This window comes from Echeneis naucrates, chromosome 22, assembly GCF_900963305.1.
Source record: "Echeneis naucrates chromosome 22, fEcheNa1.1, whole genome shotgun sequence".
In the NCBI taxonomy this organism is placed as follows: domain Eukaryota; kingdom Metazoa; phylum Chordata; class Actinopteri; order Carangiformes; family Echeneidae; genus Echeneis; species Echeneis naucrates.
The window spans coordinates 18,008,671-18,036,670 of record NC_042532.1 but is presented as its reverse complement, the minus strand read 5'-3'; the positions used below and the strand labels follow the sequence as shown (position 1 = coordinate 18,036,670).

General features: G+C 42.9%; 1 protein-coding gene across 1 annotated transcript; it reads right to left on the bottom strand.

Annotated features, from left to right (window-relative positions):
- On the bottom strand, nt 1-27,745 carry sos2 (son of sevenless homolog 2 (Drosophila)). The gene is made up of 23 exons (XM_029493372.1): nt 26,685-27,745; nt 16,382-16,507; nt 15,795-15,926; nt 15,438-15,602; nt 15,150-15,356; nt 12,138-12,281; nt 11,504-11,614; nt 8,265-8,363; nt 7,669-7,796; nt 6,846-7,501; nt 6,670-6,751; nt 6,431-6,553; nt 4,954-5,066; nt 4,453-4,675; nt 4,233-4,352; nt 3,971-4,133; nt 3,068-3,185; nt 2,812-2,984; nt 2,582-2,698; nt 2,213-2,477; nt 1,950-1,991; nt 1,742-1,845; nt 1-1,508 (listed from the first exon to the last, which is right to left on the bottom strand). The coding sequence occupies exons 1-23, from the start codon at nt 26,766-26,768 to the stop codon at nt 1,005-1,007; spliced, it is 3,999 nt and encodes a 1,332-aa protein (XP_029349232.1). The 5' UTR covers nt 26,769-27,745; the 3' UTR covers nt 1-1,004.
- Between the last annotated feature and the right edge of the window lie 255 nt (nt 27,746-28,000).

The following is a 28,000-nucleotide window of genomic DNA, read 5'->3' as shown; positions in this document are numbered from 1 at the left end:
TCGGCTCTGTTTTGATATCGTGGCAAACCTCCGAAGAGCGGCAGAGGGACTTTCTGTCAGGTGAAACCTGCTGACGTCGCCCGAGTGCGATGTGCAAACAAAAAAAAAAAAAAAGAGGAGTGTTCTTGGCTCTTGTTTTGGGCTGGGAGGACTGGAGCCTGGGGGTCAGAGGTCACCGCTGTTGGATGTTTCATTTTTATGTATTTATTTTAAAGGCAACATTTAGTGGCTGCGGAGGACTTCAGACAGAAGAAAAACAATCAGCCAGTTTGACTTTCCAGTCACAGTGTACAGCTGGGATGCTGAGGGGAGTTCAGTTTCAGTGTCGCCTCTCTGTTTGTTTCAATGTCACATTTGTTTCCCAAAAAAAAAAAAAAAAAAAAAAAATCCCTTATCCCCCTGCATAAAATAAGACTTTGGCAACTGTTTGTTTTCAGCTAGTAGGAAACAAGTCAGAGGAAACGTCCACAGAGCTTCGTCTGCGTTGATCGATCAGGAGGAGAGAGAGCTCGGAGGAAACTCTGAGGTGCAGCACGACTCCGGATCACGTCAATGCCCAAAGAAACAAAGCGTGACAGTTAAGGCTACAAAGTCCGAGGCCCCGCCCACTTTCACCTCGCTCAGGTGACGGAGTGGGGTGGGGGTGAGGACGAGGGGCGAGAGCGAGTTAAGTGTTTTGAGGGGTGAGAACTTTTTATCAGGAACAAACACGGTCGCTCCGTACAGCACAGACAGACACAAACTCTGCTCCTTGTTTGTTAGCTGGCACACCGGTGTGGGTTTCTCGTTGGCACAGAGGGTTTGTGATGAAGGCGGAGCTACTGATCCCCTGAGAGGCACAGCTGGGGCGTGACTGGTCGATGCAGAGGTGGGGGGTGGAGTTAAGAATATGTGGAGCAGTGTTATTCTTTCCGATCAGTAGCTTTAAGTCCAATGTGTCGTAGTTTGCAGGAGACAGTTTGAAGTTTGCATTTCAGGGTATTTAAAAACAGAACAGAGCAGAATCACTGGCTGCTGTCGGTGTTCTCCACCAATGAGAGGCCTTGTAGTGGCGGATGATGCAGCTCCCTTTTGTAAGTCTTTGGTGGGAGTTTGGGGAGCTGTGAGCTGGAGTTGTGGCGAGGTGGGACGGGGGGAGCGGTGATGGGAACGGGCAGAGGGTAGAGGCTGTTCTGGCTGGCGCTGAGCGGACAGCTCCGCCTGGGGACGCGTGGCGACGGCGTGCTGGGCGGGGTGTTGGGGGAGCTGGGGGAGCTGCCGAAGTCCCAGTGGTATCGGCCCACAGGGGACGGCTGCAGGGGCGGGTAGTTGATGAAGATCTCCGGGGGCCGCTGGGGCACAGGGGGAGGCGTGTCCGGCAGAGGGTCACGGGGCGGCGGAGGAGGCGGGCTGGGGAGGGGGCCGTCGACGGGGGGCCCGTTGTAGACCAGCGGGCGAGGCTGGTTCCTGGGCGGAGGGGGGGGCTGCCGGGGAGGAATGGCTGGAGGGCTGTCGGACCTGGTGCTCAGCTGAAACAGATCAGAGCAGTGATGAGTTGGGGGGGCGTCACAAAGAGCTGAATCTTTGCTGATTTCATCACGCGGCAGGACTCAGGCCTTCTTTTAATCTACATTTTTTAACCACTTAGAAAATCCTTTCTCTGACGAACTGTATTCGCTCTCAGCCTCTAGTATTTTTGTTTAACACTACAAACAGCAGTCGGGTGCTGTAATTATCGGTATCGTGGTAGGAAGTGACTTACTTTGGCTTCAGACATCGCGTCTTTCCTTCGTGGTGGCAGAGGCGGAGGCTTGTGCTGCTCCTCTCCGAGCTGGTGGAGGCTGCCGCAGGACACCGACTGGAACTCTGAGAAAAAGAGGAAGACACCGGATGATTCCTCAACATGTTGGCAGACCGTTACAGAAAAATATTTTACAATTAAGGACAAATAAAAGAAACTCCAGACTCACTCGAAGGCGGCAGAATAACTGAAACGAATATGGGATTACTTCCTGCAGGAGGAGAGAGACAAAGAAGATTTACTGTTAAAAACATGTTTCACCTTTTACGTTAACGCTGTGAACACAAAGCAAAAGCAGCTGTGTTCTCGTTACTGTTCTTACCAACTGGATCACACTGCAGTTTGTGTTCAGGGTTCAGAAACTGTGAAAACTTCAGTGAATTTAAAGTGCTGTGATAATGATGGCGGGACGTCCACGTCAGCTCTACTCACCGCCGTAGGAGCTGCTGAGGTCGTGCTCCATGAAGACTGAGCTGAGGTCAGAGGAGGCTGACTGTGGAGGGGTCGGCGTGTTCGGAGACGTGGGCACCGAGGCCGACGCCGGCATCTCCGGCTCGGTCTCCGCGATGCTCCGGAAGGTGATCTTGTGTGGGGGCTCCCTCTCCAGGGGGACGGGGTGGCCCTTCAGGGTGCCAGAGGTAGACGTTCGTACAGGCCGGATCCCCGGGGATTTCAGAGTGTACATGGTCTTCCTGGGCTACAGTGGGCAAATAACAGAAATGACAAAGCTGCCAAACCAAACCACCCAGTTCAGCTTGAATTCAAATCTGAATTTAACACAGAAACAAACCAAACACTTACAAATCGGGGAGCCTGCCTGCAGTTCCGTGGCTCAATATCCATGGACATTTTGAACAGGTAGTCAGCAAACTCCTTCTCACTCCTGTTTCCCATCGGGTTCAGGTTCTCGAAGAACCTCTGTGCAGCAACAACAGCAAAAAAAAAAGGGTTTGAGTTCAGAGTCTAGGAAAAAATAAAAGCTGTGTAAAAAAAAAAACAAAAAAAAAAACAAACTTGGGGCCAGCTCTCACCCTGATGTCGTGCTCCACCTTCAGACAGTACGGCTGGTTCTGATACTGCTGGATCTCTCCGGTGATTTCAGCCACTTTCCTCCTCTTGCTGAAGTTGATCAGCTCCTTGCCGTGACGTTTGAGGAAGTCGGGGTTGCCTTCCTCCGTCTTCAGGATGTTGGTCAGATAGATACCTGAGGATGGAGGTGAATTTGATGGTCGAGAGGAGAACGTTTGGACATTCAGGATCTGTTCAGTAACTGTGTAGACGACTTACCAAAGAAAGGCACACAGGGTGGGTTTATTGACTTGAGTTTAGCCAAGTATTTCTTAAAATGGTCTTGGCTCAGCTCCACAGCTTCTTCCAGGATTTTCTTTTTCCTCTCTGGTATGGCCTGTGGGCAGAGGAGCGGGAAAAAGTCCATTTAGCTTTAGACTGCATGCTTGACAGAACCAAAATCTACATCACAGCAACAAACAGCAGAGGTGAATTCCTCAGCCAGGCTCAGCAGCATATGGACTCAGTCTCTATCCTCAGGGCTTGTGCGTTACACAACAGCAGAGAAAAACAAGCTCACAAAATCAGAGCCTGTCTGTGTATTTTTGATAGTTTCAGTCCAGTTCACAGCCAAAGCTTTAAGGACAAGCTGCTTCAATAATCAACACTTTCAGAGTACAGTAACTGAAGAACTATTGCTGTCGGTGATCTCCAACAACAGGACCTCTCGGCTGCAGCTCAGATTTACACATCACGATATGATACAAACATCATCAAACTATACGAGTTACAGGCCAGACTAAAGGAACTTGAGCTAGTTTCCTAGTGTCAGTTATTTTAAAGCATAAAACCTTTTGCTTTGGGATGAAACACTGACTTTGACGTTTCCATCAGGTCAGATATACATTTTAAGTTGTATTGCCTGATAATTAGCTAACAAGCTAAGTTGTCTCTTCATTTTTTGTTTAATTAATTTTTTTGTGACATGTAATGAGTAGCTTTATCTTCACGATGGGACACTCTGGCTCTGGTGTTTTTATAACTTGGACTACTGAGTGGACTTGATGCATCTTGTCCTGATATTTATGGCCACAGAGGGAATAAATGCCCTGATTCTTTCTGCTGAAACACATATAGAGTATGGAACCTGCTGATTTTTCCTCTAATTGTTGTTCGACTTGCCTCAAAAGTGTGGTCGAGCCTGTAGACTGGGACAGAGTTGATAGCACTGACCACCTCCAGCACACCGTTGAAGTTGTTAAGCTCCTGGAAAACCTGCAAAATCTCAATGACCCGCGATAACACTGCCACCCTCTCCTCCAGATTCATTGTCTCCACGATACACCTGAGGGCGACAAAGTCTCAGACATGACTTCTCAAGCCGCGCCTCTAAAACCGATGCTGCATTTTCTTGTGAATGAAACATTTCGATGCTCAGACTCACTTCTCGAACCACAGCGTGAGGTTGGTGGTGTGACGGATCATGCGGAGCAAGTTGGGGGAGTTCTTCTCTTTGTCCTCTTTGGTCCAGACGCTGCCGACCAGCTCGGATGGCCGGACAGCTCTAAGGAAGCACGAGTTTCATTTTTCAGGCACAAGCAGGTTTTCTCCTGAATCTGTGTAAACAAACCGCCTCGCTAACGTCAGAACCTTCGTCCACTCACCTGTAGAGCTCAGACTCGAGCAGAGTCAGCTGGCGGGCGATTTCTATGGGGTGAAGCGTCATGAGCTCGAAGGAGTCCACTTGTCCCGTTCTGCAGATGTGCCACTCGATGGGAGGGGGCGGGCTCTCAAAGGTGATGTTGTGACTGACGCCGTTCGATTGCGTCTGCAGCTTCCTCTTGATGATCTTGTTGATGGACTCGACCCACTTTCTCATTGACTTGCCTAAAAAACAAAAACAGTGTTTAATGGTTTCATGCTTGGCCCAAACTGTCACTTTCAGCTCCTGTTCATTTAAAACATTATTATAGTTACAGATCACTCAAACAAAATTGTAAAAGTGCACGCCAGTTTCTATGCAATTAAAAAAAAAAAAAAAAAAAAAAAGATAATTTTCCATTTAAAATCTTTTTGCTTCAACATTGAAGAAGACCATTTTTAATACTGAAGCTACGTGGCTAAATATCTGATGGTGGCATTAAGACGCTGCATCTGGGACGGACCTCTCAGTTGAATTTTGCTGGTGATGTATTCCTCTAGTCGACTTCTCAACTCTGGGTCGTTCTCAAAGTCGTAGAAATGATGCTCGACCCACTGACGGAAAACGTTAAGAACCCTGTGAAACAAACACAAAGGACCTTTTTAACTAACTGTATTGTCCCTTCCTCACACGTGACAATGGATCAGTAAACAGGAAACAAACTTCTTCACCCCGTCAAGTGGAGAGACATTTATTTATTAGTGTTTTTGTTTTTGCTGTCATTTCTGTTTTTGTTGGACGGTCGTAGTGCAGAGCCAGACCGGAACACCAGGGAATAATGGACACCATGAAAAAAATAAATAAATAATAAAAAAAAGACCTTCAACAAACAGGGCTGAGAAGTCTTTGGCTGGTGGCCGCTGTGTACACAACAACAAAGAGTGGAAACTTAAAAATAGACACAGAAGAGACATGTTGTGCTTTAAAGTACTTAAAAGTCACGTTTTCAGATGTACGTTCACCTACTCTGAGCGACAGTCGGCCCACATCACAGTGTTTACGTAACAACAGACCGCCCAAACTGCCCACGAAGCTGCTTTCATTTCTGTCAGTCAAATGTTCTGTTACTGGCCTTTTTAATGATCGTTGCTGAGTATTTTTGTCTGTCTCTCTGCCCTCACGGCAGATTTACCTCCGTGTTTACTGTTCGTTCAGAAGATGTACTGTACAGGACTAACAATCTTCTTGTGTTTCAACTGTTTCTGTGATTTAAGTTTAAAGGATTTCACAGCAGTTTCTCTTCACCATTGCAGCATTTCAGTCTGACAGAGAGACTCGCAGTTTTTAATGGGACTTAAGAGACGATTCCCTACTCTGTTGCTCCTTATAAGGATAAAAAGTCTCATACAAAACTAATTCTGCAGCTCAGTGAGAACATTCAGGCCTTAACAGGAGAGAGCAAAAGACACAAACAACAACACAGGACAAAGACAGACGAAATCTTTGTGGCATTTTTAAAAGCCCTTGTTAGGAAATAAAAGAAAGTAGTTCAAGATGCTCGAACAAGCCTCAACAGCTGATCTACATGTTCAGAGATGTCTCAAAGTAACCAGTGACCTCATTTCTGCAGAAGGTTCAGGTAAAAGTTCGAATTTAATTGACAGACATTATTCAGTGATTTAACTCTGAGATTTGAGTTCACTATGTCAGATTCAAGCTCCGGTGAGCCATAAATCAGCTCACCTTGTGCCACAATCTTTTTATCTTAGGGTTTCTTTTAATTATTCATTGATAAAGCATTTCTAATCAACAAAAGTATTTCTCAAAATTGGAATCTGTTCTAACCACCTCAGGACCAACATCACTGTTTCTGTTGTTTCTTAGTTTGCGCAATGTTTCTAAATGTTCGATTCTTGTTGCTGTTATTTAACTTAGTTTGTACCATCTGTGTTGTTGCTGCTCTGAGAAAGCATCGGCTCTGACTCGACAGCTGTACATACCTGAGTTGGACCGGCTGCACATACTCTTTCCTGAACCTCTGGAGCTCGGCAGCCATCGGCTGATCGCCGTTCCAGAGAGCCTGTCGATCCTCCTCAGTCGGTTCTGGCTCAGGGATCTCAATCCTGACCAAGAAAAACCAGATATGTGAAATTTCACCATGTCAGCATAGACAGTAGCACATGAAATTACTGCAGTCCAACAGGCAGGTGAGACGGCAGGTGCTGTGGTCAAACCATACCGGTCTATCAGCAGGGTGAGAAGCTCCTGTGGTTTGCAGAACGATCGGTATGTGGTAAGAAATGTGCGAACAAAGTTAGGATCTAAAACAGATGAAAGAGATTAGATAACAATCATCACAGTGCATCTTCACCTGTCACATTTCTTTCTCAGCGGAGATGCTTTGGAGCTTCTTACCTGCGTACATGTGGTAGGTGAGCCGCTCTATGAGCTTGCCCACTGTGCCGGCCTTAATGATGGGGATGCCTGTTTTGCTCTGCACTTTGTCCTCAAACACTATATTCTCCTCAGAGTCCTGCACAGCGAAGCGGTAAACCTCCGGGGAGGGCAGTCTTAGAGGATGTGCCTGCTCCTCGTGCTGCAGCACAGTGTCCAACATGCGATCTAAAGTCGAACGGTACTGCAGAGTCACCAGCGCCGCCATCCACGCCGCCTTCTCCTCTGCTGTCCGTGCGCAGAAAACCGCGCAGTTTTCATCTTTGCCTATCAGTTCAAAGGCGTGCCGCAGCTCCCCAGAGTCCTCGCGATCCACGATGCGGATCTTTCTCAACACAAACTTCTCCTTCAGGCGGTACTCTGCCCCGCTGCCCGACCCCGGGAGCCGGGAGCTCTGATTGGCCTTGCAACTGATCATCAGACCATCGAACAGGAAGTTGTGTCTCTCGTGCTTGGCGCCCGCCCGTAAAAGCGCTCCCTCGAGGATGAACTCGCTGCAGCACTGACCGATGTCTTTCCCCTCCCAGCCGTCAATGCTTTTTTGGATCTCATTCATGCGCTTGATGGCGAGTTGTTTGCTACGAACCTGTCTGCTGTACAGGCGGTACATGGGCTCACTGTGAGGGATAAATAAAATGCTTGATATGTATGTGCAGCAAAAAGTCAACTGGAACTGTATTTATGAAGGAACTCTAAAATATTTTATCTCTTCTGGTGAATGAGGACTCACTAAAATAAAATTCTATATTTATTCCTGAGCAGAATACCAGCAGAGCAGACGTACCCGGGTTTGCGGCGGGGCTGGTGCTTGGCATAGATGCGCTCCACGCTACACTGAAGGTTAAGCAGCGCTGTGATCGCCTGCTTCAGACATTCTCTGTCATCTTGGTCTTCACTGCGCTCCTGAAGTTGCTGTTAAAAACAGAGAAGAGCATCAGACACATGGCTACTATTTACATCATAACAGAGGTCACTGAACAAACCCACAGCGCTGTGTTTGGGTTCCATAGGAAATAACTGTGCAAACAGAGCTGAGTTTTGACGACAGTGCTGAGATGTAACAGTCTGACCAGTTTTTAAGAGCAGAAACAGAAACAGTGTGTCAGTCAGTATGAACCTTGAGCCACATAAGTACAAGTTAAAATCGAGTGTATTTATCTTCAGATAAGATATCCAGAGACTTAAGATACTGAAAGATAATCAAATTGTTTCTTCTGAGAGCAAAGTTGGCAGAAGCTTCACCAACATCTCAAATGTGACATGACGATACTACAAAACATGTCAGTGCAGTCTGTTTTTTATGAACCAATAACGTGGGGTGTGATCAACAAAATAAAAAGAAAACCTGGAGCTGGACTTGGCGCACGTGTCATGACGTACCTGTAATAGCTCAAAGTAGTGCATACAGTGGTATACTGGGACCATCATCAGCTGGGGAAGGACATACTGGACTGCTTCTTTAAAGCCTTCTGCAACTGACTGCAGAGATAAAGACACATCAGACCAGTTAGGGATAGAACAACAAAGTACCCAGAAATCCAAATCTGTCTACCGCTAATGTATTGAATTATTTTCATATCTTCGAAACTGGTGAGTAAAATGTAAAAAAAAAAAAAAAACAAAAACCCAAAACCATCTGACAGGCTAAATGTGTTGTTAATGAAAGGTTTTAAATGAAACCGGAGACAGCTGTGAGGACAAGCACAGTGACAATGTGTATGTTTCAGTTTATAAAGCCTGCTGAATTAGATCAAGAGGCTGCAGGGTGATGAGCGATGCAGCGAGGTGGGAGGAGGAGAGGCTGACTGAGTGAGGCTGCAGGGTAACCGGAGAGGCGGCCGTCATAGTATCCATTTAAATCTCCCGTTCCCCTGACAGACGATTCAGAATCAATATGCTAGTACTCAGACTCCACAGCAGCGGCCACAGTGTCTGTGTGGGGAGGCGGGGGGTCTACTCTGCTCTGGGTGCATGGAAAAAGAAAGCATCAGCTGCCTGACGCACACTGAGCCGGGAACAATGACCTAAGTTTAGATCATGTTATTGATACAACAAGTTATTTACCCACTTCTGAGTCGGAGCAGTTTAAAGCAGAAGAAAAAGGCAGTAAGAGCATGTTTAAAATCTTACTGCGGTCGTGATTAATTTCAGGATATGACATTAATGTAGAAAATGAGAAAACTGGATATTCTGATTTTAACAGTGCCCAAGTCTGTGGCGATTCCTCTTTAACGGATGACTTTAACTTCTGATTAGACAAAAATTTAATTTGAAATGTAGACTTAAAGTTGATTTGTGATCACAGGCTCATGATATTTAGACTGATGGCTAATGAAGACAATAATCTGCTGATTAATCAAAATGAAAATGAACAGTGTCGAATGTATAATAATTTTCTCTTTCTTTACTTTTGAATATTGTGTGGAATAAAAAGTTTAAAAATGGCCAATATTGGACTTTCAGCTAGAAAAATCTTTTAAATAGATAAAAACCCACATCAGCATTTTAAATTCCTATGATCTTAATGCGAAGGGCAACGTCTGATCTGAGCAGGTAACACAGGTAACACAAAGGTTATTTGTGCCTACAGTAGCAGGCTTCATCATCACCGCTGTGGTAGCAGCCTAAATATAAACGCGGTGTGGTAGAATAAGGTGCACCCTGACAATGAGAACAAATTGTTCCCATTTGGCAGGTTCAGGGCTGCTTGGACTTCATGTCGCTGTCTTTTGCCATTTCAGTTCGCAGCTTATTTTCAACATGAAATGCGTCTTGGTCACTACCACCACCGCCCCCCTCCCTTCGTCATTGTCGTCGTCCTCCTCCTCCTCCTCCTCCTCCCCAGGAGAAAAATGGCCTGCAGTGTGGCTGCCTGTTCTATTTTTAAAAGGCGATGTAATTTACCCACAATACCAGACGCTGCAGAGTGCAGCGGGCTGAGTGCTCGAGAGACACATCTATCTGACAGAGAGGGAGGGAGTCAAGAGGGATGGAGTGAGGAGGAAGATGAAGCACACGCAATGAGACAAAAGCTGGAGGCACAGCCAGTAACGATGCCAGAGCCGTGAGGGGTGTGTGTGTGTTTGGGGGGGGGGGGGGGTCAATCCTCATGATGGCAAATGTTCTAATACATATACATTTATAGCATGTCCTGTGGAGTAAAGTGGCTGGATCACAGAGCGGAGGAACATCGAGCCGCTAAAAGATGAAACACAAAGTGAGAGATTCTAAAATAAGATTAGCCAACGCTGCAGAAACAGGCAGGGGCAGTCTGATTAGAGGGGTCCCAGTGTTCGGAAGAGGGAGGGGGTAGTTTAAGAGAGGAGGCTGATCCATTACGCCATCTGCCCCTGGGAGTGCTCGTGATCAACACACACACACACACACACACACACACACACACACGGCTGGTAGGAAAGCAGAGCTCATGATTTCTGCCAACCAACAGAGTAAATAACCTGGTTTTCTCCAGCTCAGATTGAATTAATTTTCTTTTTTTTTTTTAACTAAGAGTTTTGAAATTCTTTCATGTAAACCGTATCGCAGCATTCTGTGAAAGCTTCGCAAAACCCTGACAAAGATCTCATGATCATGTTTTCTATCTTCATGTTTATACAACAAACAAAATCTAGTAGAGTGACTTGATGAGCCAGTTTCTATTTCTATTGCATGTCTTAATGTTGTTAGGGGAAAACCAAAAAAACAACATAATGAAAAATCAATACAGTACATAAGTAAAGCTTTATTTTAACCTTTCCTTCTCTTTCTTACAATGACTTTAGGGAAACAAACAGGACAGCGCCTGTGTTGGTGGATTGGGAGTGAACACCCTCAGGTGCGATGTAGAGAGGGGATAAATAGCACAAGTGCAAGTTGAGTCATTTTATTCATCCACTTCCTTAAAAAAAAAAGGGGGGGGGGGGATTCTGGTGTTTGAAATCTTGAAAAAGGAAAGAAGGAAATCGCCTCGCACTGTAAATACTGCTGAGAAACTGGAGCCCTGATGTTGCTTCATGTGAACAGTCGGACTTGTTGGTCTTTGGCCTGAGAAAACACCAGCAAATATTTAATCTTCAAAGGCTGCCAAACTGCACCCCACTGAGCATAATTCAATGCTATTCTTGTGAGGAATGTCCAAATAAAACAATGCGGGAGCAGTGAATAAACTGTACACAGGACGCCGAATATGACATGACATGTCCTCAGACCATATAGGGAGGAATTCCACCGGGCACCCAGGTTAACTTCAAAGCTAAACAGGAACAAGTATTCAAACAGTGCGTGCTTGGGCTAAACACATAAATGACCTTCATGTACCTTCATGTTACAAACAAACGCTTTTCATTTTTATGGCATTTTTCCTTTACAAGAAAGTTTACATTTGAGAATGGCAGGAAAGAGAGAGTGAGTTTTAACTGCTGTGACTTCATAAACCCAGAGCAACACAGTTAAATGTTACAAATTTAAACTACCAAGTAACAAAACAGAGACTCAGAGTTTAATTCAGAAATATCACATACTGCTAATGAATCAATATCAATCACTTATGTAAGAGAACAATGACCGATTAGCGATTTTGCTCACGGACCAAGTGAAGAGCTCTGATTCAAACAGCGTACCTGGAAGTAGAGGCCAACGGTTGGTCGTGCCATCAGGTTGTTGAAATGCTCGTGGAAATCCCTGTTGAGGATGTCCTGGGACAGAGTCTCATAGGGGTCGAATGCCTGCTCCTATAAAAACACACACAATTAAAAGTGACATGATGCTCTGCAGCTCAGTGTCTGTTCAAGAAATAACTGTACAGGAAATCAACAAATCAACTCCTACTGTGTCCAAGAAAAAAGGAAGACGGCTGACATACTGTTGACAGTATGACTTTTATTTTGAGTGTCGTGCTTAATAACCTTTGAGGATTTATAATGGGAGCAGTTTGGTGATGAAGTAAATGTTTGTGATGGGTTTATTAGACTGAAAGACAAACCTGTGTGTAGTTCACACCGATTAGTTTAACAGGTTCAGGCATCATAGAGACAGGGGAAGAAAAATATCTTTCTAATCAAATCCAATGATTACCTCTGAACAAGTTTTGCTTTTACATAATCTCAAACACATTTTTAACACACACAGTAAAAAGCCTCTGTGTTACAGTTCATAAAGATAAATTTGGCATTTCAAGGAGTTTGTATTCAGTTTAGTGGGCGGCCTGAGACTTCAGGGAGTTTTGTGTGTTTGGGGGACAGAGGTGGTCTGTACCTCAGCTAGATCTTCAAAGCAGCTGCCCACCAGCGGATGAGGACTGCCGTCCGCAGTCATCTCCACGGCGTCCTCGATCAGTCCAAGGAGCTTCACTGTCAGCTCGTGGATGTCCAGGATGTTACTGAATATCACCTCCACATCCTGAAAGAATGAAGTTAGAACAGCAGGTTTGTGACAAACAATATCAATGAAACCGACAATATTCCTGTCATAAGAGTCCAAAGCTTAATTGATGGAGCCACTTGACCCTACTCATTGATTAAAGACGTACTATCTCCAGGATGTGAAAGAAAAAAAATTACAACCTCACAAGAAACTTGACCACTGAAAAACAAACAAAGAAAACGTATCGTCATCATGACATTAACATAACTCTACATTACATGGTTATTTTACACTGTATTTACATGCAGCTATGAGTGATCAGTTTTCAGTCTTGGAAGAGCTGAAGTCACAAAGTAAGAAAATCCAGATCTGAATACTGACGTTTCTATTTTGTTCACCCTCTGGTTTTAGTTATACTTAAAAAGAAAAGAAAAAAGACAACTATGAATGAAGATTTTTGCTTTCATCCAACCACAATGCTACCACAGAAATATATTTCCTGTCCAAAATCTTATTTAAGCACATTCATGCTCCCAAAAAAAAAAAAAAAAAAAAAGTCCTCACTTCAGTCCTTGATTCAGCATCTACAAGACCAACTATCTAGTCTGTTGTTTTCTCTTAATCTGCCACACCGGAAAGAGACAGGTACACGATCTGACCAGTCAGCAGTGACGAGGGACAATTAATCTCCCTGAAAACCGCTCTGTGCCACTGGCATTAAAATTCACTGTCACTGTAAGGAGCCACAACTCAGTCAAACATCAACACATTACGGCCAACACATGCCAAGGATATAATCATCTCCAATGTCCATCATGGAGAAACACTGAAAATTGGAGATGAGAATCGAGTTTTTATGCCTTCTTCAGTATCAAAATAATCCAGGAATAGTGTGTGACCCAAAAACATGAACTTACAGTTAATTCAGCCTCTTTACTGTAAAATTGCCTAAATTCTAAAATAAACTTTAGATTTTTTTTTTCCTTGAGGAGGGTCTCAGTGCCAGATTTTACCAACCTCATAAGAAACAAGACAAGGGGCTCCCAAACTCAGTCTCCCCCCTCGGACAAATAAGCCCTTTAAAAAGTAGGTGAGAATAAACTAAACAACAACAGCAACAAGGCCAAGCACGCCGGAGGAAATCATTAGCCAAACAGATGAGAATGCTGAAATAGAGTGATTATTGAGTGCTAAACTCTGAGATGTCAAGACAGTGTTACGGTCAAATAATTACAGGATTGAACTTCTATTCAGAGTAACTTCAGATGATTCTGTGTTTCAACAGACATAATTGAGGTTATTTTGGCAAGGGCTGAAGATGTTGTTCCTGTCTGAACGTAATTATATGTTCTACATTCCACCAAGCCTCACAAAGGTTTATCCTCTTCACCCAAATGGTACCACAACTTACCCAACCCAAAATATGCAAAGCCACAGCGACCCATTAAACCCAACTTTCCGTTCACTTCTTCTCAACCCAGAAACGCACAGCTCCACTCCCACCTCATACCAATACTTTTTTCTCTCTCTTATTTTTTAAAAAGGGGATTTAGAGCAACTTAATTGCCATATTAGAGGTGGTGTAATTAGTAACTGGTGTCCTTGGTTAGCTCTCTCAGACAGATATGAACACTGGGACAGAGACCATGGGTAGTGCCTCAGGAGACCGCTGGAGCCTTTTTGTCCAGCTCAAATAAAATTGGCATCTTGAAGAGACTTTTTGGATACAGGATGATTGTCCTGGCTGTGTAGTGGTCCATCAGGACGACAACCATCTTTAATCACAGTTGATTTGGGAGTAATCTAGCTTTGGATCGGTTCTGCTCCACAGCGCTGATTAGCCGTTAGCCTATTACAGTCTTTCAGTTGTAATCCTTAAATATCCTTATTCTGGATTTGGCTGAATGTCTTTGTAATTAAGTTTACAGTCAGAGACCTAACTGTTTGTTTATAAGACAGCTTTAATGCAAGCTGCCCGCAGCTTCTGTGTTCAGTTGAGTTTTTAACAGTCTCTGCTGATTCTCCTTTTAGTCCATCTTATCCACACAAGATACACTTGAGAATTTATATTTTTGTAATGAATCTATGAGGGACAAATGAAGACTTTATGAGCTCAACTCACTAAGTGAAGGCAGCAAGCAGTGGCATGTCTGAAGCTGAAGTCCATGCAGTTTTATGACAATGAGCTATGACCAAGAGGCCGGCTCTTGATAAGTTCCTCAAATGGTTGCTTAAGGTTGACTCCAAAAGTGAGTTAATCTCTTAAGACTCCCACGTTAAAAAGTAAATCTTTACAGCAACAATGAACACGTCCACACACACACACACACACACACACACACACACACACACACACACACACACACACACACACACACACACACACACACACACAAAAAACAAAACAAAACAAACAAACCCACATCACAAACTTCAACACCATCATTGGCAGAGCCGCCACAGCACATCTGGACATACAGTAACACTTCTCCTACTTCTGACCTCACACCAAAAACATCTACCATGAAAAATATTCAGGACCTGATGTGTTAAAAGCAACAGCAGCTTTGTGATTTATCTGAAGATTAGTGCACCAAAGGACTGAAATGAGAGACAGTAATCTAGTTACGACTCTGACAGCATGCAGTTCATATCGACAAACATTACATTCTGAAAAAAACTGAGGTTAATAACATCACAATTATCAAAGCAGGTATTTCTATATTAATGGTGATGCCGATCTAATAATCATAAATCCATCTTTCATCATGAGGATACTAACAATTAGTTTACTCTGTGTTCATTGTTTACATAGTGACAGATGTGAAATAATCCCTTTTCATTAAACTCTGATGAAAAAATTGTTTTGACAGCTTGTTAATTAGCCACTCAGGCCTTCGTCACCTGAGGCGTGAAGATTTTGGGGTTGGACAGGAAGTGATGGCGGAACACTTTGATGATGAGGTCGAGCTCTCGTAGGTACTGCCTCTCCTCTGCGATTTCAAGCCTCACCAGGTCGTCGTACGTGAGCTCCCCAGAGGAGGAGGGCTCCTCCGTACACTGAGACATCAGGCCGATGTCTTCCTCCTGGTCGAACATGTCCATCAAGACCTGCAAACAAACAGCAAAGAGTGACGACCACAAAAGCAGCTCGTGTCTTCACTGCAGACGTCGACAGCTTCCGCCTCTTACCTTATCTGCGCACATGGACACCTTGATGTCCTGTTGGTTGATTTCATAGTGCCTAATGTTTCCGACATAGTTTCCCGCCAGTTTCAGAATGTCCGCTGATATGTATTCAAGCACTGCCACGATGTAGAGGGAAACATGGTAGTCGACTTTGTAGCCCAAAACCTCCTGTTGAAAGAGATGTTGGAGAAAAAAAAAAAATTACACAAAGTTCACAAAATCACTGCATGAAGAACCAGATCAGTTCAGGCCAATTGAATTAGTCTGAACCAAGCTGTGGCCTAAATTAGATTACAAATATCTCCGAGCAACTGGAGAAACGACTACTGGTGCCCAGTGTTACTGCTGGTGGGCTCTCACCTTGAGCAGTGGGTGAATCTTGTCCACGGGGAGAAGTAGAGGGTTTCTCCTCTTGCGTTTCTCGATGGCTGACTGAGCGTCGGCGATCGCCCACTTGTCTATTGGATGGGGAAAGGTTTTCTGGACGCGTTCCTGGGAAAAAGGGGAGAGGGAAATTCATTTTTCTCTTATCAATTCACAAATGGGCATTATCTGTTCATATTGTATTTAAGTAATCAGTTAGCTGGAAAATTTTGGAGGCACAGACAGTCGGGACCTTTTTTCTGAGGGGGGCAACAAAAAAGCTAAAAAGTTACTACTATGGGATAAATAAGGGTGAATACTAAAGATATACAGTAGCAAAAGAAAAAAAAAAAGAGTAAAAATTGGTAATGCTGACAGTCATGCTCTGCTGCTCAGAGCAGAGCAAACACGCCTGTAATGTGTTTTCTGAAGAGTGACGTAAAAATATTTATTTCCTGTTTTGTTTTAAGGCTTCGTAGCCGAGCTGAATCTTAACTGTAGCGCAGCAGCAGCTGTACACTTTCTAGCTTCTTGTAATTGCTGCATAGCGTAGAGACACTAGGACGAGTCAGTGGAGGCTTCACCTCTACATCCTGCACAGAGCGAGGCTGGGCCACACACAGCATGTTGAGCAGCTGCAGGATCAGCTCCTCGATGTGTTGCAGGGCGTCCTCCTTCGCTGTGAGGTTTGGGTGGACCTGCTTCTGTACCTGCACGTGAAGAGAGACACAAAACTGGCTGAAAGAAAGCACTGTAAAGACTTTGACAAGTTTCTTTCTCTTGCATCAGTCACATGTCAACTGAAACTGGGCCACATGTGGAACACCTGGTATGATGCAGCTCAGGTCATGTTTACTGTCGTCAGGCAACAAGCACATACAATGACTGAACAAAAACACCTTATTCAGGCCCAACAGGGTCATCTTGGCTACATTCAGACGAACACTTTCAAATCATGTCATTTTCTAGAACATTTAGTCACTTTTTCTGTCTTTTTTTTTTTTACATTTTTAATACTTTGTAATACACTTAATACAGAGGAGTGTGTTTAATCAACATCCTTCTTGCATAAGGACACAATATTAGAGCATCAAAGACTCAAATAAAAATTCCTTTTTTATATCAATAAGTGGAGTATTGGTGTAAAATAATAGTCTCTTCCTTTAAAACATAAATGTTCTAGTGATCCTATATATAGCATTCAGAACACATACCCCCTGTATGTGTTTGGATATCAGCAGGCAAATCTTGTTTGTATTTCCAAAGAATGTGGCTGACGTTTACTTAATTCACCTCCCCCCCCCCCACAGGAGCAGTCGTATGCAGCTCCAAAGAAACTTTAGTGTGCTTACATACTGGATTTCACTGGGAAATATCACATTAAGGGGCATAAATGTGGTTTAACTGTGATTGTGAAGAATGCAAATCTAAATTTTAAATCTTTTCAAGGTTAGTGTGTCCTTGCACCACCAAGTTTTCAAAACTTTCCCTACAAACAATGACAATAAACGGGCAAATTACCAGAAACCAAACATATGATTACAATGAAAAGCTGACATCTCTCAACCAAGTGTCAAGGCCTGACATTTATTTGGCTACACTACACTATAATTCAATGGACAAGAAATGAGACTAAAAATAAACATAACGTGGAATGCTTTGTTTCCAATAACATTTTCCCACCAAATAATTTTTTTGCACATAATTTTTGGAGTTCCAGCAGTCAAATCCACTAATATTTTTCTCTTAGCCCCAAAACTGTAAAGGGTTCAAAAACAAGAAATCTGTCAACAAATATCATCTGCAAGGAAAAGAAATAAATCAAACAAACAAACTAAACCAAACAAACAAACAAACAAAAAAAAAAACAGTGCATGCATTGAAAGCGTTTCCCCTGTTCATTATTATATCACACAGGTTTCCCCAGCAGTGAGACGTGAGGGTGGAACCAGCCTGACAGACGGTTTAGTTTTAGGTGCAGACAGCAGGGAAGGTGTGGCTTCATTAGGTCTACAAGTGGAAAGAGAAGACACCCACCACCCCCACCCCCTCCAACCAACCTCCCAAAAGTAGTCGTCATTAGGGCCGTGCCCTCTTGCAGGAATGCTGTCAGTTGAGATATTATTATAGAACCCAAAGCAGACTTAGAGGGGGAGAGAAAAAGAGAAGAGGTGGAAGGAAAAGAAAGCCTCACATTTACTCTCCACTCACAAAAGCATGGCCTGTTCACATGCAAGTGATGGAATTACCCTGGCATATAGTAAAGAGGGGCGTTATGATGACAAAACATTGCCCCCAGATTAAGGAATGTGAGAGGAGAGTTAAAAGGTCAACACAGACCGGGCTTCATGCATTCTTGTGCTCTGACTTGACAGAGATGCAGCGGCAGGCAGGATGTCCCTGCAATCACAAGCTTTAGTTCATCTGTTTGAGATAAAATTTGAATCAAATAAAAAACAGGTGAAGCAGAGACGTTGGTTATCATAAATAAATATCTTCACTGAATCTGTTCTGGATTTATGCTCGGATAAATTAACACCATTCTGATGCAGCTTAAAACAAGAGGATCTGGAAAATCTGAAGCCACAACTTGGCCTCATTTATGCTTCTGTACGTCATTTCTGTTTTGATGCACACTCACAAGACCTAATGGTTATAAATAAGCGGCAAGTTTAAGCTGTACTTGGAAAAATATACATCAAAGCAGAAGCAGGTTATGAGATATATATCCTCTTGACCGCAAATAGGCACTTGACCAAATTCCACAGGACACCAAGAGCGGTGAGTCACCACACTGAAACTACGGGGGTTTCCCCTGACTCCATTCACAGAATAGTTGGCCCGTTTCTGGGAGGCCCACATCCAACAAGTGCCGTCTATCTCCAACAATGTCAGAATGGGAGACAGAGCAACCAAAATACACAAAATTGAATGTCATTTCAATAAAGACATAATAGAAAGTGGATTCCAGTACGAAACATGTAACCTTCACTACACTGCCAAAGCTGCCGGATACTCCTAGTGCAACACACACACACACACACACACACACACACACACACACACACACACACACTGAATTGATAAACAAAAATTTGTCTGAAATAAATGATTATCGTTTTCCTGTTTAAGTTGTTATTATTTTTTTCGAAAATCAGTGATTCCTGACTCTCAAATGTGAACTCGTTCATCAATATACAACGATTCTGGCAATTTAACGTTATGGATGAAACTGCTTCCATTTAAGAAGATGGTATCTTCTATAGATGGAGTCATTGATCTGTTCACTATCTGACTATTCAATCAAAACAATCATTTGTGGCTCCTTGGCACTTCCAATCCACCTCAAGTAAATGAGTGCAAAAAAAATAATAAATTACATTTTGAATTCATTTCGACAGAATGAATGTTGGTTTGAAATCAGGTAAATGCAAGCAAAGTGAAAGGAAGTCTGTGGAAAAGCATCAGGGGAACTCCTGAATTTGCAAAGTCCATGCTTCAAATTAAAAAAGGTACTTGCTGCACTTGTGGTTTTCAAATGAAACACTTTAAGTTGTTACTTGTATGCATGAACAAAAAAAAAAAAAAAAAGTAGCCATTATTATATATTTAAAAAATTAAATATCTATCAATTGTTGAATCTGTCAGCCAGCCAAATCTGAAAAGTACTATCCTCTTATTGTTCAGGTATAAATTAAAATCATCAATTAATCTGCCAATGATTTTCTGTCGGTCTTTCTGTGTATAAATAAATTAAACAACCTGTAAATTGCTAAATACGGCTCTTGCGATTTTCAGAACCTGAAGTAACGTCTTCAGCCTGCTTGTTTGTAGAACCAGCCGACCAAAACCACAGAGATTTTCGTTTACGATCACAGAAAAATGAGAAAGCCAGCGGATACACACTGCTGAGAAGCTGGAGGTGTGAAAAGTCCCATAACCAATGCTTTATCAATACTGTTGCTTATAAAAATGTACGCCCATCAAGAAACAAAATACTCAAGGCATTGTTTCAACTGTGATTACAATAAATGTATGAGACATATATTACAATATCAATATGTGTCTTCATAATTTCCTGGAGAATCAAGTGAGAAATATTTAATGAGTAAATAAATTGACAGAATGGGAGCTTTTTGCTAATGGAGCCGATTAATTATTCGACACATCCGAGCATATAATGAGGTGGATTTGCTGCCCTTCCCTTTTCGCTGCATGTTGATAAATGCGTAATAAAAATGTACCTCGTGTTATTTTTGAGGTTTTTAGCTGGTTCAGACAAAAAACAAATAATTTCAAAAGGTCAAACTTGGACAATTCATAAATAAAACAGTATAACAGTATTATAACAGTATTCTGGCGACAAGTGGACGATGGAGACGATACTCAGTTCATCTTGGACCACTGGACATTAAGATAAGAAGAATCTCGATCACATGTCAGCTTTCTGCACATCCTCCTGGTCCATGTTAAAGTGTTCAGTTTCATGGGTCAGCTCCATTAAGAAGGGAAAGGCTGGCGTACAGGAAGTCCCAGTGCTCGCTCACTCTCACTTTTCCCTCCCCCGTCCTCGCCCGTCCACCCCCCGCCTTGTTCTCTACCGACACTGAGCGAAGCCCCCCAGGGAGAGAAGATCATAGCAGCACACTGAAAGGTATTGATGTGCATGTATGAGGAGGTAACAGCAGCAGACTCACACCACACAGAGAGAGACACACACACACGACAAGAACCAACCAGCTCACAGACAAAAAAGAGAAAACACAACCAGGAAAAAGAGTTTTCTTTTATCCACAGCACCTCACTGCAACATAAGAGTATCCATGTCAAGCAAAAAAAAAAAAAAACACAAACAGCTGACCACACACACACAGTCTGACGATCCACAAATGAGCCAAATGTCATTATCAGTAAAATGACACACAGCTTTCCTGCACCATCGCCAGGGCTGTGGCCTCACACATGGAAACAAGCGAGACAATCTGTCTCCTGATTGATGAAGACGCTTTTATAACACTTTTTAAAAGGTCAGCTAATTGATTTATCATCTGATTTACAGAAAATGATCAGCTTGTATATTGATAAACTGTCTATTTTACTGTTTTCAGCTCCTCCAATGTGACTTCCTATTTCAGTTCATTAGTGCTAATCAATGGCCTCTTGCATTTCAAAATTTGACTAAAAACGGCTTTCATTAATGTTAAATCTGCATTATCATCTTATTGAAATGATGAATCATTCAGCTGATAAAACAGTTAAAAAATGTCCATCAGTTCCAGATGATGAAGGTGACGTAGAAGCAAATAGTCACATTTGAGAAGTTTGAGCAGACATTTATTGTTTTCTTTTTATTAATATTATTATTATTATTATTAACTAGGCAAATAATTGAGTATCATCCATGTGCTTACTATGAGATGTGTGCATTAGTTACATCCTACACTGAAACAATGAGAAAACAAAACACAACAACACAGTAACTTGAAAGTGAAAGTTAAGGGGGGTGAGGGGGGCCTTGAGTGGAAAAGTACACTGAGCATTTTTAACTGAAACATCCAAACCACAGACATTTTACCTCAAAATTCGATTTTATTACTCTAAACTGCAACATAATGAAAAGTATCAGACATGGAAACTGACACAAAAGTGCTGCTGTCAAGCCCATGAACCAAAGAGCTGCCACATAGATATAAAATAAACTAACAATTTAAAGTGCTCTAGTGTACAGGACGTGTCTTAATTTGGAAAAATTTAAATGACATAAGATTAAAACGAGATTTAAAAACGCTGATTTAAAAAAAAAAAAAAAAGGAAATTTTTCCCCATTATGAAAAAAATAAAAGCTGTATATGATTGATTCAACTGTGTATAATATTCTGATATACAACTGTGAAAATGTTTGTTATAATTGGCTTATATTTCTCTACTTATATTTAGTTTAATCAAGAAAAAAAAAGCTTACTGTGACATAATAAGTATGAATAAGTGGAACCTGAATTTCTGTTTGAGAGTTGAAGCAAATACTGAAAGAGCTAAATATTTGAAATTCAATTTGCCTTGTTTGTAACACAGAGCTGCTCCTAATACAGATTTTGACCCAAACACTAAATATTTAGCTTTCACTGGGACAAGTCAAGACACAAAGAGATTCAGGTCAACAGAATACAGACGTATTTTAATCAGCTTACATCCTGTTTCTTCACAGGGAGCCACACTCCTGAGCTTTGTGTAAAACAAACAAACTAACAAACAAAAATTGCATGTCTTCAGTGTATCGCAGTGATCGGGTGATATTGTGTGTGCTGGCAGAAGAAGAACATAAAGGTTGGACAGTGTTAATACAGGGTTAACATTTCTAATTCAATTGATTATTCTCCTGACTGTGTATGTGGGGCTGCATCAGGCTCAGGTTGCAGGTAATGCGGCTTTTTGTGTGTGTGTGGAGAGGTGGGGGTGGGACTTGTTATTATACCAGAGCATGTGTCACTGTTTGTGATTCATGCCATGACATCATCTGCCATTACAACCAGACTGTCTGGGGAACCATAGGCCAGAGATCAGCTCTGAGACAACAGGCACACAGACACACACGAGATGCATGGCAAAGACATACAAGACACACACAAAGACAATGAGAGCTAAACAAAGATCGCCACTTCGTACACAAAGCTGCACTGTAGATGACAAGTGAACACGTACGAAGAAGTGAACATGCACGCAACAAAAAACAAAAAACAAAACAGAAATACACAGCTTAAACACACTGACACCACACTGTTCCCTCCTCACACTCACTTCATAAAGACAATAGCTGGCTGACATGTCGTCCGCAGCAATGTGGCCTCGCCGTGACCTCAGTCTGACCTGACCCAGTGTCCCCGCTGTGTCCACCCAACCTCTGCCTGAACCCCGTCTGAGGATGACCTGGTGTGCACAGACCTGATCTGATAATCTGGGAAGGGTGGGGAACTTGCGTATTAATCAGCCTCATCCTTTCACCGGCGCTCCTCTCTGTTTGTGGCATCCTGTCCGATCAACACAGAACTCATCCTGTAGGGTCTCATTTCTATACAAGCTTTGAATTAAAGGGGTGACAAAGGCTTTTTTTGTGGGGAAAAATTATAAACAATCATTCCTCCTAAAATATTTCTTTGTTAGCTGAAAAGTGTCCTCCATGTGCAGAAATCTAAGGCCAAAACAACAATCAAAACTCTGAGAATTAAGGTGAGCAAAAAGAGCTTAGATACACAAAAAATGGCTGCACAGAAAACCTCCAAGTCAACAGGAATACCACATATAAAAACATGGATTTGCAGCAACAACAGTGGTGTCTGACTGTGGCAGCAGTCTGTGAACGCACCACATGAATCTTTTTTTAGTGTGTAGTAGAGCCAAGTTAGCAAAGGCAGAGTTGAGGTCAGTGGATCAGTCACTCTCATAAAAGTGAACATTTCTTCATTTCGCTCAGAAGACTAGACAGATAATGAAGCTAAAAATAAACTGATACTCAATTAAACTTGAGTGCTCTCTGCAAAACTGGTGTCAGCTGTCAGTGTTTTTGGACCAGTCACACTGAAATCTGAATTTCTGGCCTCTTCCCAATTCATCTAATTTTGACTGCGATTCTCGTACTTTTCAATTTTAGGTTTTCCTCCCCTTGGGTGTTGTATGTTTCATTTTGACTGCTGAAACTGGTGACGAAGTCAAGAAAAGTGAAAATGAAATGTGAGCTGAAAGAGGCTGCGTGTAACAACATCAACTTTACACAACCAACAGTGCCCAAGGAGATGTGATGATAAATTCAGCTATGTGTTTATTTGTGTGCGTCAGCTCCAAACCCCTCCACCATCCCACTGGTATGTGTGTCCCTGTGCTCATAAAAACACATCACACAAGTTTGCTTAATACACAACAACATTGGGCTTCATGTCAGAGTGAGTTTCATAAACTCAGCAAATCAGACTGTTTGGCAGAAGATTACAGTTAGATAATATAACTGTATCTGTTATCATTGTTGCACTGGACCTCATACATAAGACGAGTGAAGTGGAGGATTGTAACAAATAACTGTGTGATTGTTCAGCGACAACATCTCTGTCTAGTCTGGTTAAATGTGGCGGCAAAAAGCATCTGACCAAAATAAAAATATAAGCCAAGCTGTGAGTTTTGGGCTGCAGTGAGGTCATCCTCTCAGAGTTTAACTCAATGCTCAGGTTGAGCGGATAAAAGAGGCAACACGCACAAAAACAAAGCATGCTTGTAACCTGACCAAACTCAGCCTTCAAAATTTGGCCTGCGCCACATGGAGCCGAGCCCTGTGAACTCAGCAGCCCGGCGCTGCGCTAACTCAACATGGCAATGGAATGAAACTGAACCCCAGCAAAGCTCTGGCTTGTCCTACCGATGCCAGCGAAACAGCAGACCTGGAGAATGCACAGTTATTATTAACACCAGCATGTCAGACGCAAAAGTGACGTTCTTGCATAGCACCGGGCACGAGCCACAGAGATCGAAAGTCGCCAGGACAGACAGACAGACGCAGCCGGGAGACAAGCAGTAAACATCAACACCTCAGACAGACGCACAGACGGCTGCGACCCATGACTAAAAAGTTGGCTGTTTTACTATTGACACTGGAGGCTGGTTTCGTCAAGTTTAACTAAACAACTTTTAGGCTTTTTCTGCCTTAAATGGTGCGAAATGATGGATGCAGCACAGGTCTCTGAAATGTGGCTAAATCTGAACTTTTCAGTCGGCGGTGGAGGTCTCAGGTGCTTCACACCTCTACTCATAGGTTTGCACTGCTTAGATATAAAGAGATCACAGTGCTCGTGGTGAATAAATACCAACATCCAGACCTGCAACTATAATATTCATTTTAGAGTCGCATAAAATTAAATGTATAAATATATATATATATATATATATATATGAATAATAATAAAAAAAAAAAAACAACTTTGTGAACAAGGAACTAACAGATGAACATATTGAAATAGTTGCCAATTCATTTTTTAGTCAGTTGAATACTAGTTTCAGTCTAATTTCTCAGCAGGCTGTACCTGGATAACTCAGAAGTGATCAACCACCAGCTGAAGGTGACACTTCAACTTCACCAGCTGTTCCATCATTAAATTTCTACTCTGCTCTGCTCTGGCTCAGAGGAGCGTTTACTCATCAACGTGTTTGTCTTTAATCCTGCCTCTAAACAACATCCGAAAATCATTGTCAGGGGGTGAAGTCATCCAGCATCGCACCTTCTGACAAGGAACCCCTCCCTCCCCTCAGTGGACAGCTGTAAAAAACAGCGAGTCACAGTCTGTCAAAACCATAACAAACCTCTCTTGCATCAATCTTTGACAGGCTTTCCCTGCGGCAGTTGTGTAACAAGTTGAAACAATGAAACCGCGGCACCACTGCCCACCACCTGCTCTCTCGGTTTCACCTGATTCATCACACCTTCTCTGTCGTGAAACGGATAACTGACAGAAAAAGGGCTGTGGTATTTATAAACATGATGTTGCTGTATGGCTAATTCCAGGGCTGGTTGCCTCTGTAGGCACTTAGTGCTGCTAAAGTGAATGTATTAAAAGCCTAATGTCAACAATGTTTGACAAAGTCCCAGCCATGCCAGGTTCTGGGCCTTGCTGCTCATGGATCAAGACTGTTTTCAAATTAAATTTGAATAATTGAGAGCCAAATGAAAAGCTTTAAATCAATGTGGAGGCATTTAGAAGTTTCAATTTTACTTTGCATTAACAAAATCAAAAACCAAAAAGGGAAGAAGAAAGGCCTGAATTTGTGAGTCAATAACCAGTCTGACAGCAAAAATTTGCAGTCGAAGCTCGACTGGCTACACTCTAAACAAAGAAGCGATTAACCAGGTTCATCTAAAACACAGCACAGATCAAAAAGGTGAGCAAGACTGGGTAGTCGCTACCACTTTTTGACCTCTGACCTCCTGCAGGTCACCAACCTAAACAAACTGCGTCATGTACCATGAAATCACCAGTCTACATTACAGCAGCTCAGAGGAAAGGTATCGCAACCGTATGGAAAGTCAGCATTTTATCTACTCACAGAAACCAGAAAATAAACCTGGTGATGATGGGGAGAAGCCAAGATGATGCAAGAAAAGAGAAAGAGCGGGACAGTTAAAAAGGAACTGATACAGCTCAGTCCTGCTGACCAAGGACATTCAAATTAAAATTAGGTTCATGAGAATGATGTTACATTTCTTGGGGGGGTAAAAAAATGAGGAGGGAAACCTGCATGTGTGTGTTCAACATAAAAAACAGCTGTGATGAGACATATTTGCTGTTAGAACAAATTAGGAACAAATAGAGATCCTGGCACCAACACATGCATGTCAACTTATGTGTGAAAGTGCCTTTCAGCTACGAGCTCTGTATGACAATTACACTTGGAGGAACATCAACACCCGCAAAACTTATTATAAGAAGAGGCAGTTTGTCCTTAAAACTATTAAAGATTATTAACGGATGACCATGCTGTGAAAATAAACAAAATTAAAAATAAACTAACTATAAAATGCAGATTGAGAAAATATTATTATTATTATTATTATTATTATAATAAGGAGCAGGGTCTGGGAGTCTCAGTGGACAAACACATTGAGGCACCTTAACTGTCACAGAAGATGAAGACAGCAGATTTAATTAATATTAAATAGCTTTTCTGGTAAATTCCTCCCTCGATTGCTCATCATAACACTGACTACATGGATGTTTTTTCAGGGTAGGGGGTTTTGGCAGCAGGGTCTGGAGGAGGAGGGGGGGGTTGTACGTGCAGATGGAAGCAGGACTATGAAGCTCCAGTCTGTTTTGACTCTGATGAGACTTCCCTGTGTAGTAAATCCAGCGTTACCTTTCGTAAAGCTTGCACGAAGAGGCCTCTCCATTTGTGACTGTTCTCGTCACTCGAAAAGTCGTATATCTGCTGGGGCTGCATGGCTGTAGCGGCTCCTGGCGTTGCCGTGATCCGGTCTGAACTGTCAGCATCGGCCCCGGATAGATAGTCCTTGTGGGTGGGTCAGTCCAGGGCAGGCACGGTGAAGAGGAGGAGGAGGAGGTGGAGGAGGAGGAGAGGGGGGTGGTGGTGGTGGTGGTGGTGGCTGGAGAAAAAAGTCAAACTGACTAGCTTGAAAATGTGAAGAAGAGTGACTAAACTACACCGACAGTTCCGGCTCGAGTCGGGCTGAAGCGCTACAAATAAAAACCAGCCAGAAAAGAAAAGCAGCACATGCAGCTGTAAAGTTAACTCGCTAGCTTGGTGGCTAGCGAGGTTAGCTCCGAGCTAAAGGCTAATAACAACGTTGCTAAGTGTTATACTTGCTACTTGGCGGTTGACGAAAGCTTCATAACAGGCACATTAAGTTCGGTTTCAAGTCACGACACGGGTGCCCGGCTTGTATTCAGCTAATTACATCCACAAGTCCCGATTTCTTTTTTCCCCCTTTTGGTTCTCTTCTTTTTGTTGTTGCTGTTTGTTTTGTTTTGTTTTTCCTGCCTGAACACCTGTAACGTTAGCGGCGCTAGCGTTAGCCGAGCGGCTAGCTGCTAGCTACAGGCTGCCGTCGGCCTCGAAGCGCTCCGGGTTTTTCTGGTGCGGCAGTCGAGCCGTTCGGCTCCCAACAAGGCACACTTTCTCCGGCGCTGCTCGTCTGGCGTTTAGGCATCTTCTCCGCGGCGATCCGGCGCTAAATCCAAAGCAAATCCGCCCCGAAAACAGCGACCGGTCCGAGGCATTTCGGCGGAGCGGAGCAGCCGAGGTGTTTTGGTTTTGTGTGTTTTTTTTTTTTTTTTTGTTTTTTTTTTTTGGAGGGGGGTGTTGGCGAAGTCGAAGATGTTCGTACCAACTCCGCCGCCTGTCCGCCTGTCCGCCTGTCTGTCCGTCTGTCCGCCTGTCTGCCTGTCTGCCTGCCTGTCTGTCCGCTGTCAGGCACGCACTGTGAGTAAATCCGCATTTTATTGGACGGGAGGGGAAAAAAAAAATAAAAAGGCCGGACTTTTCTGTCTCATTTCAGTGGAGGGCAGAGTGAACATGACGGGGATTAACAAATAATAAAGTTTCAGAAATACAAAGATCATTTCACTTCTGGGTGTTTACGAAAAAAAAAACCCAACAAAAAATAAAGTAAAACACATTTGCCAAATTCGAAAATAGTTTCATTGTGTAAGTGT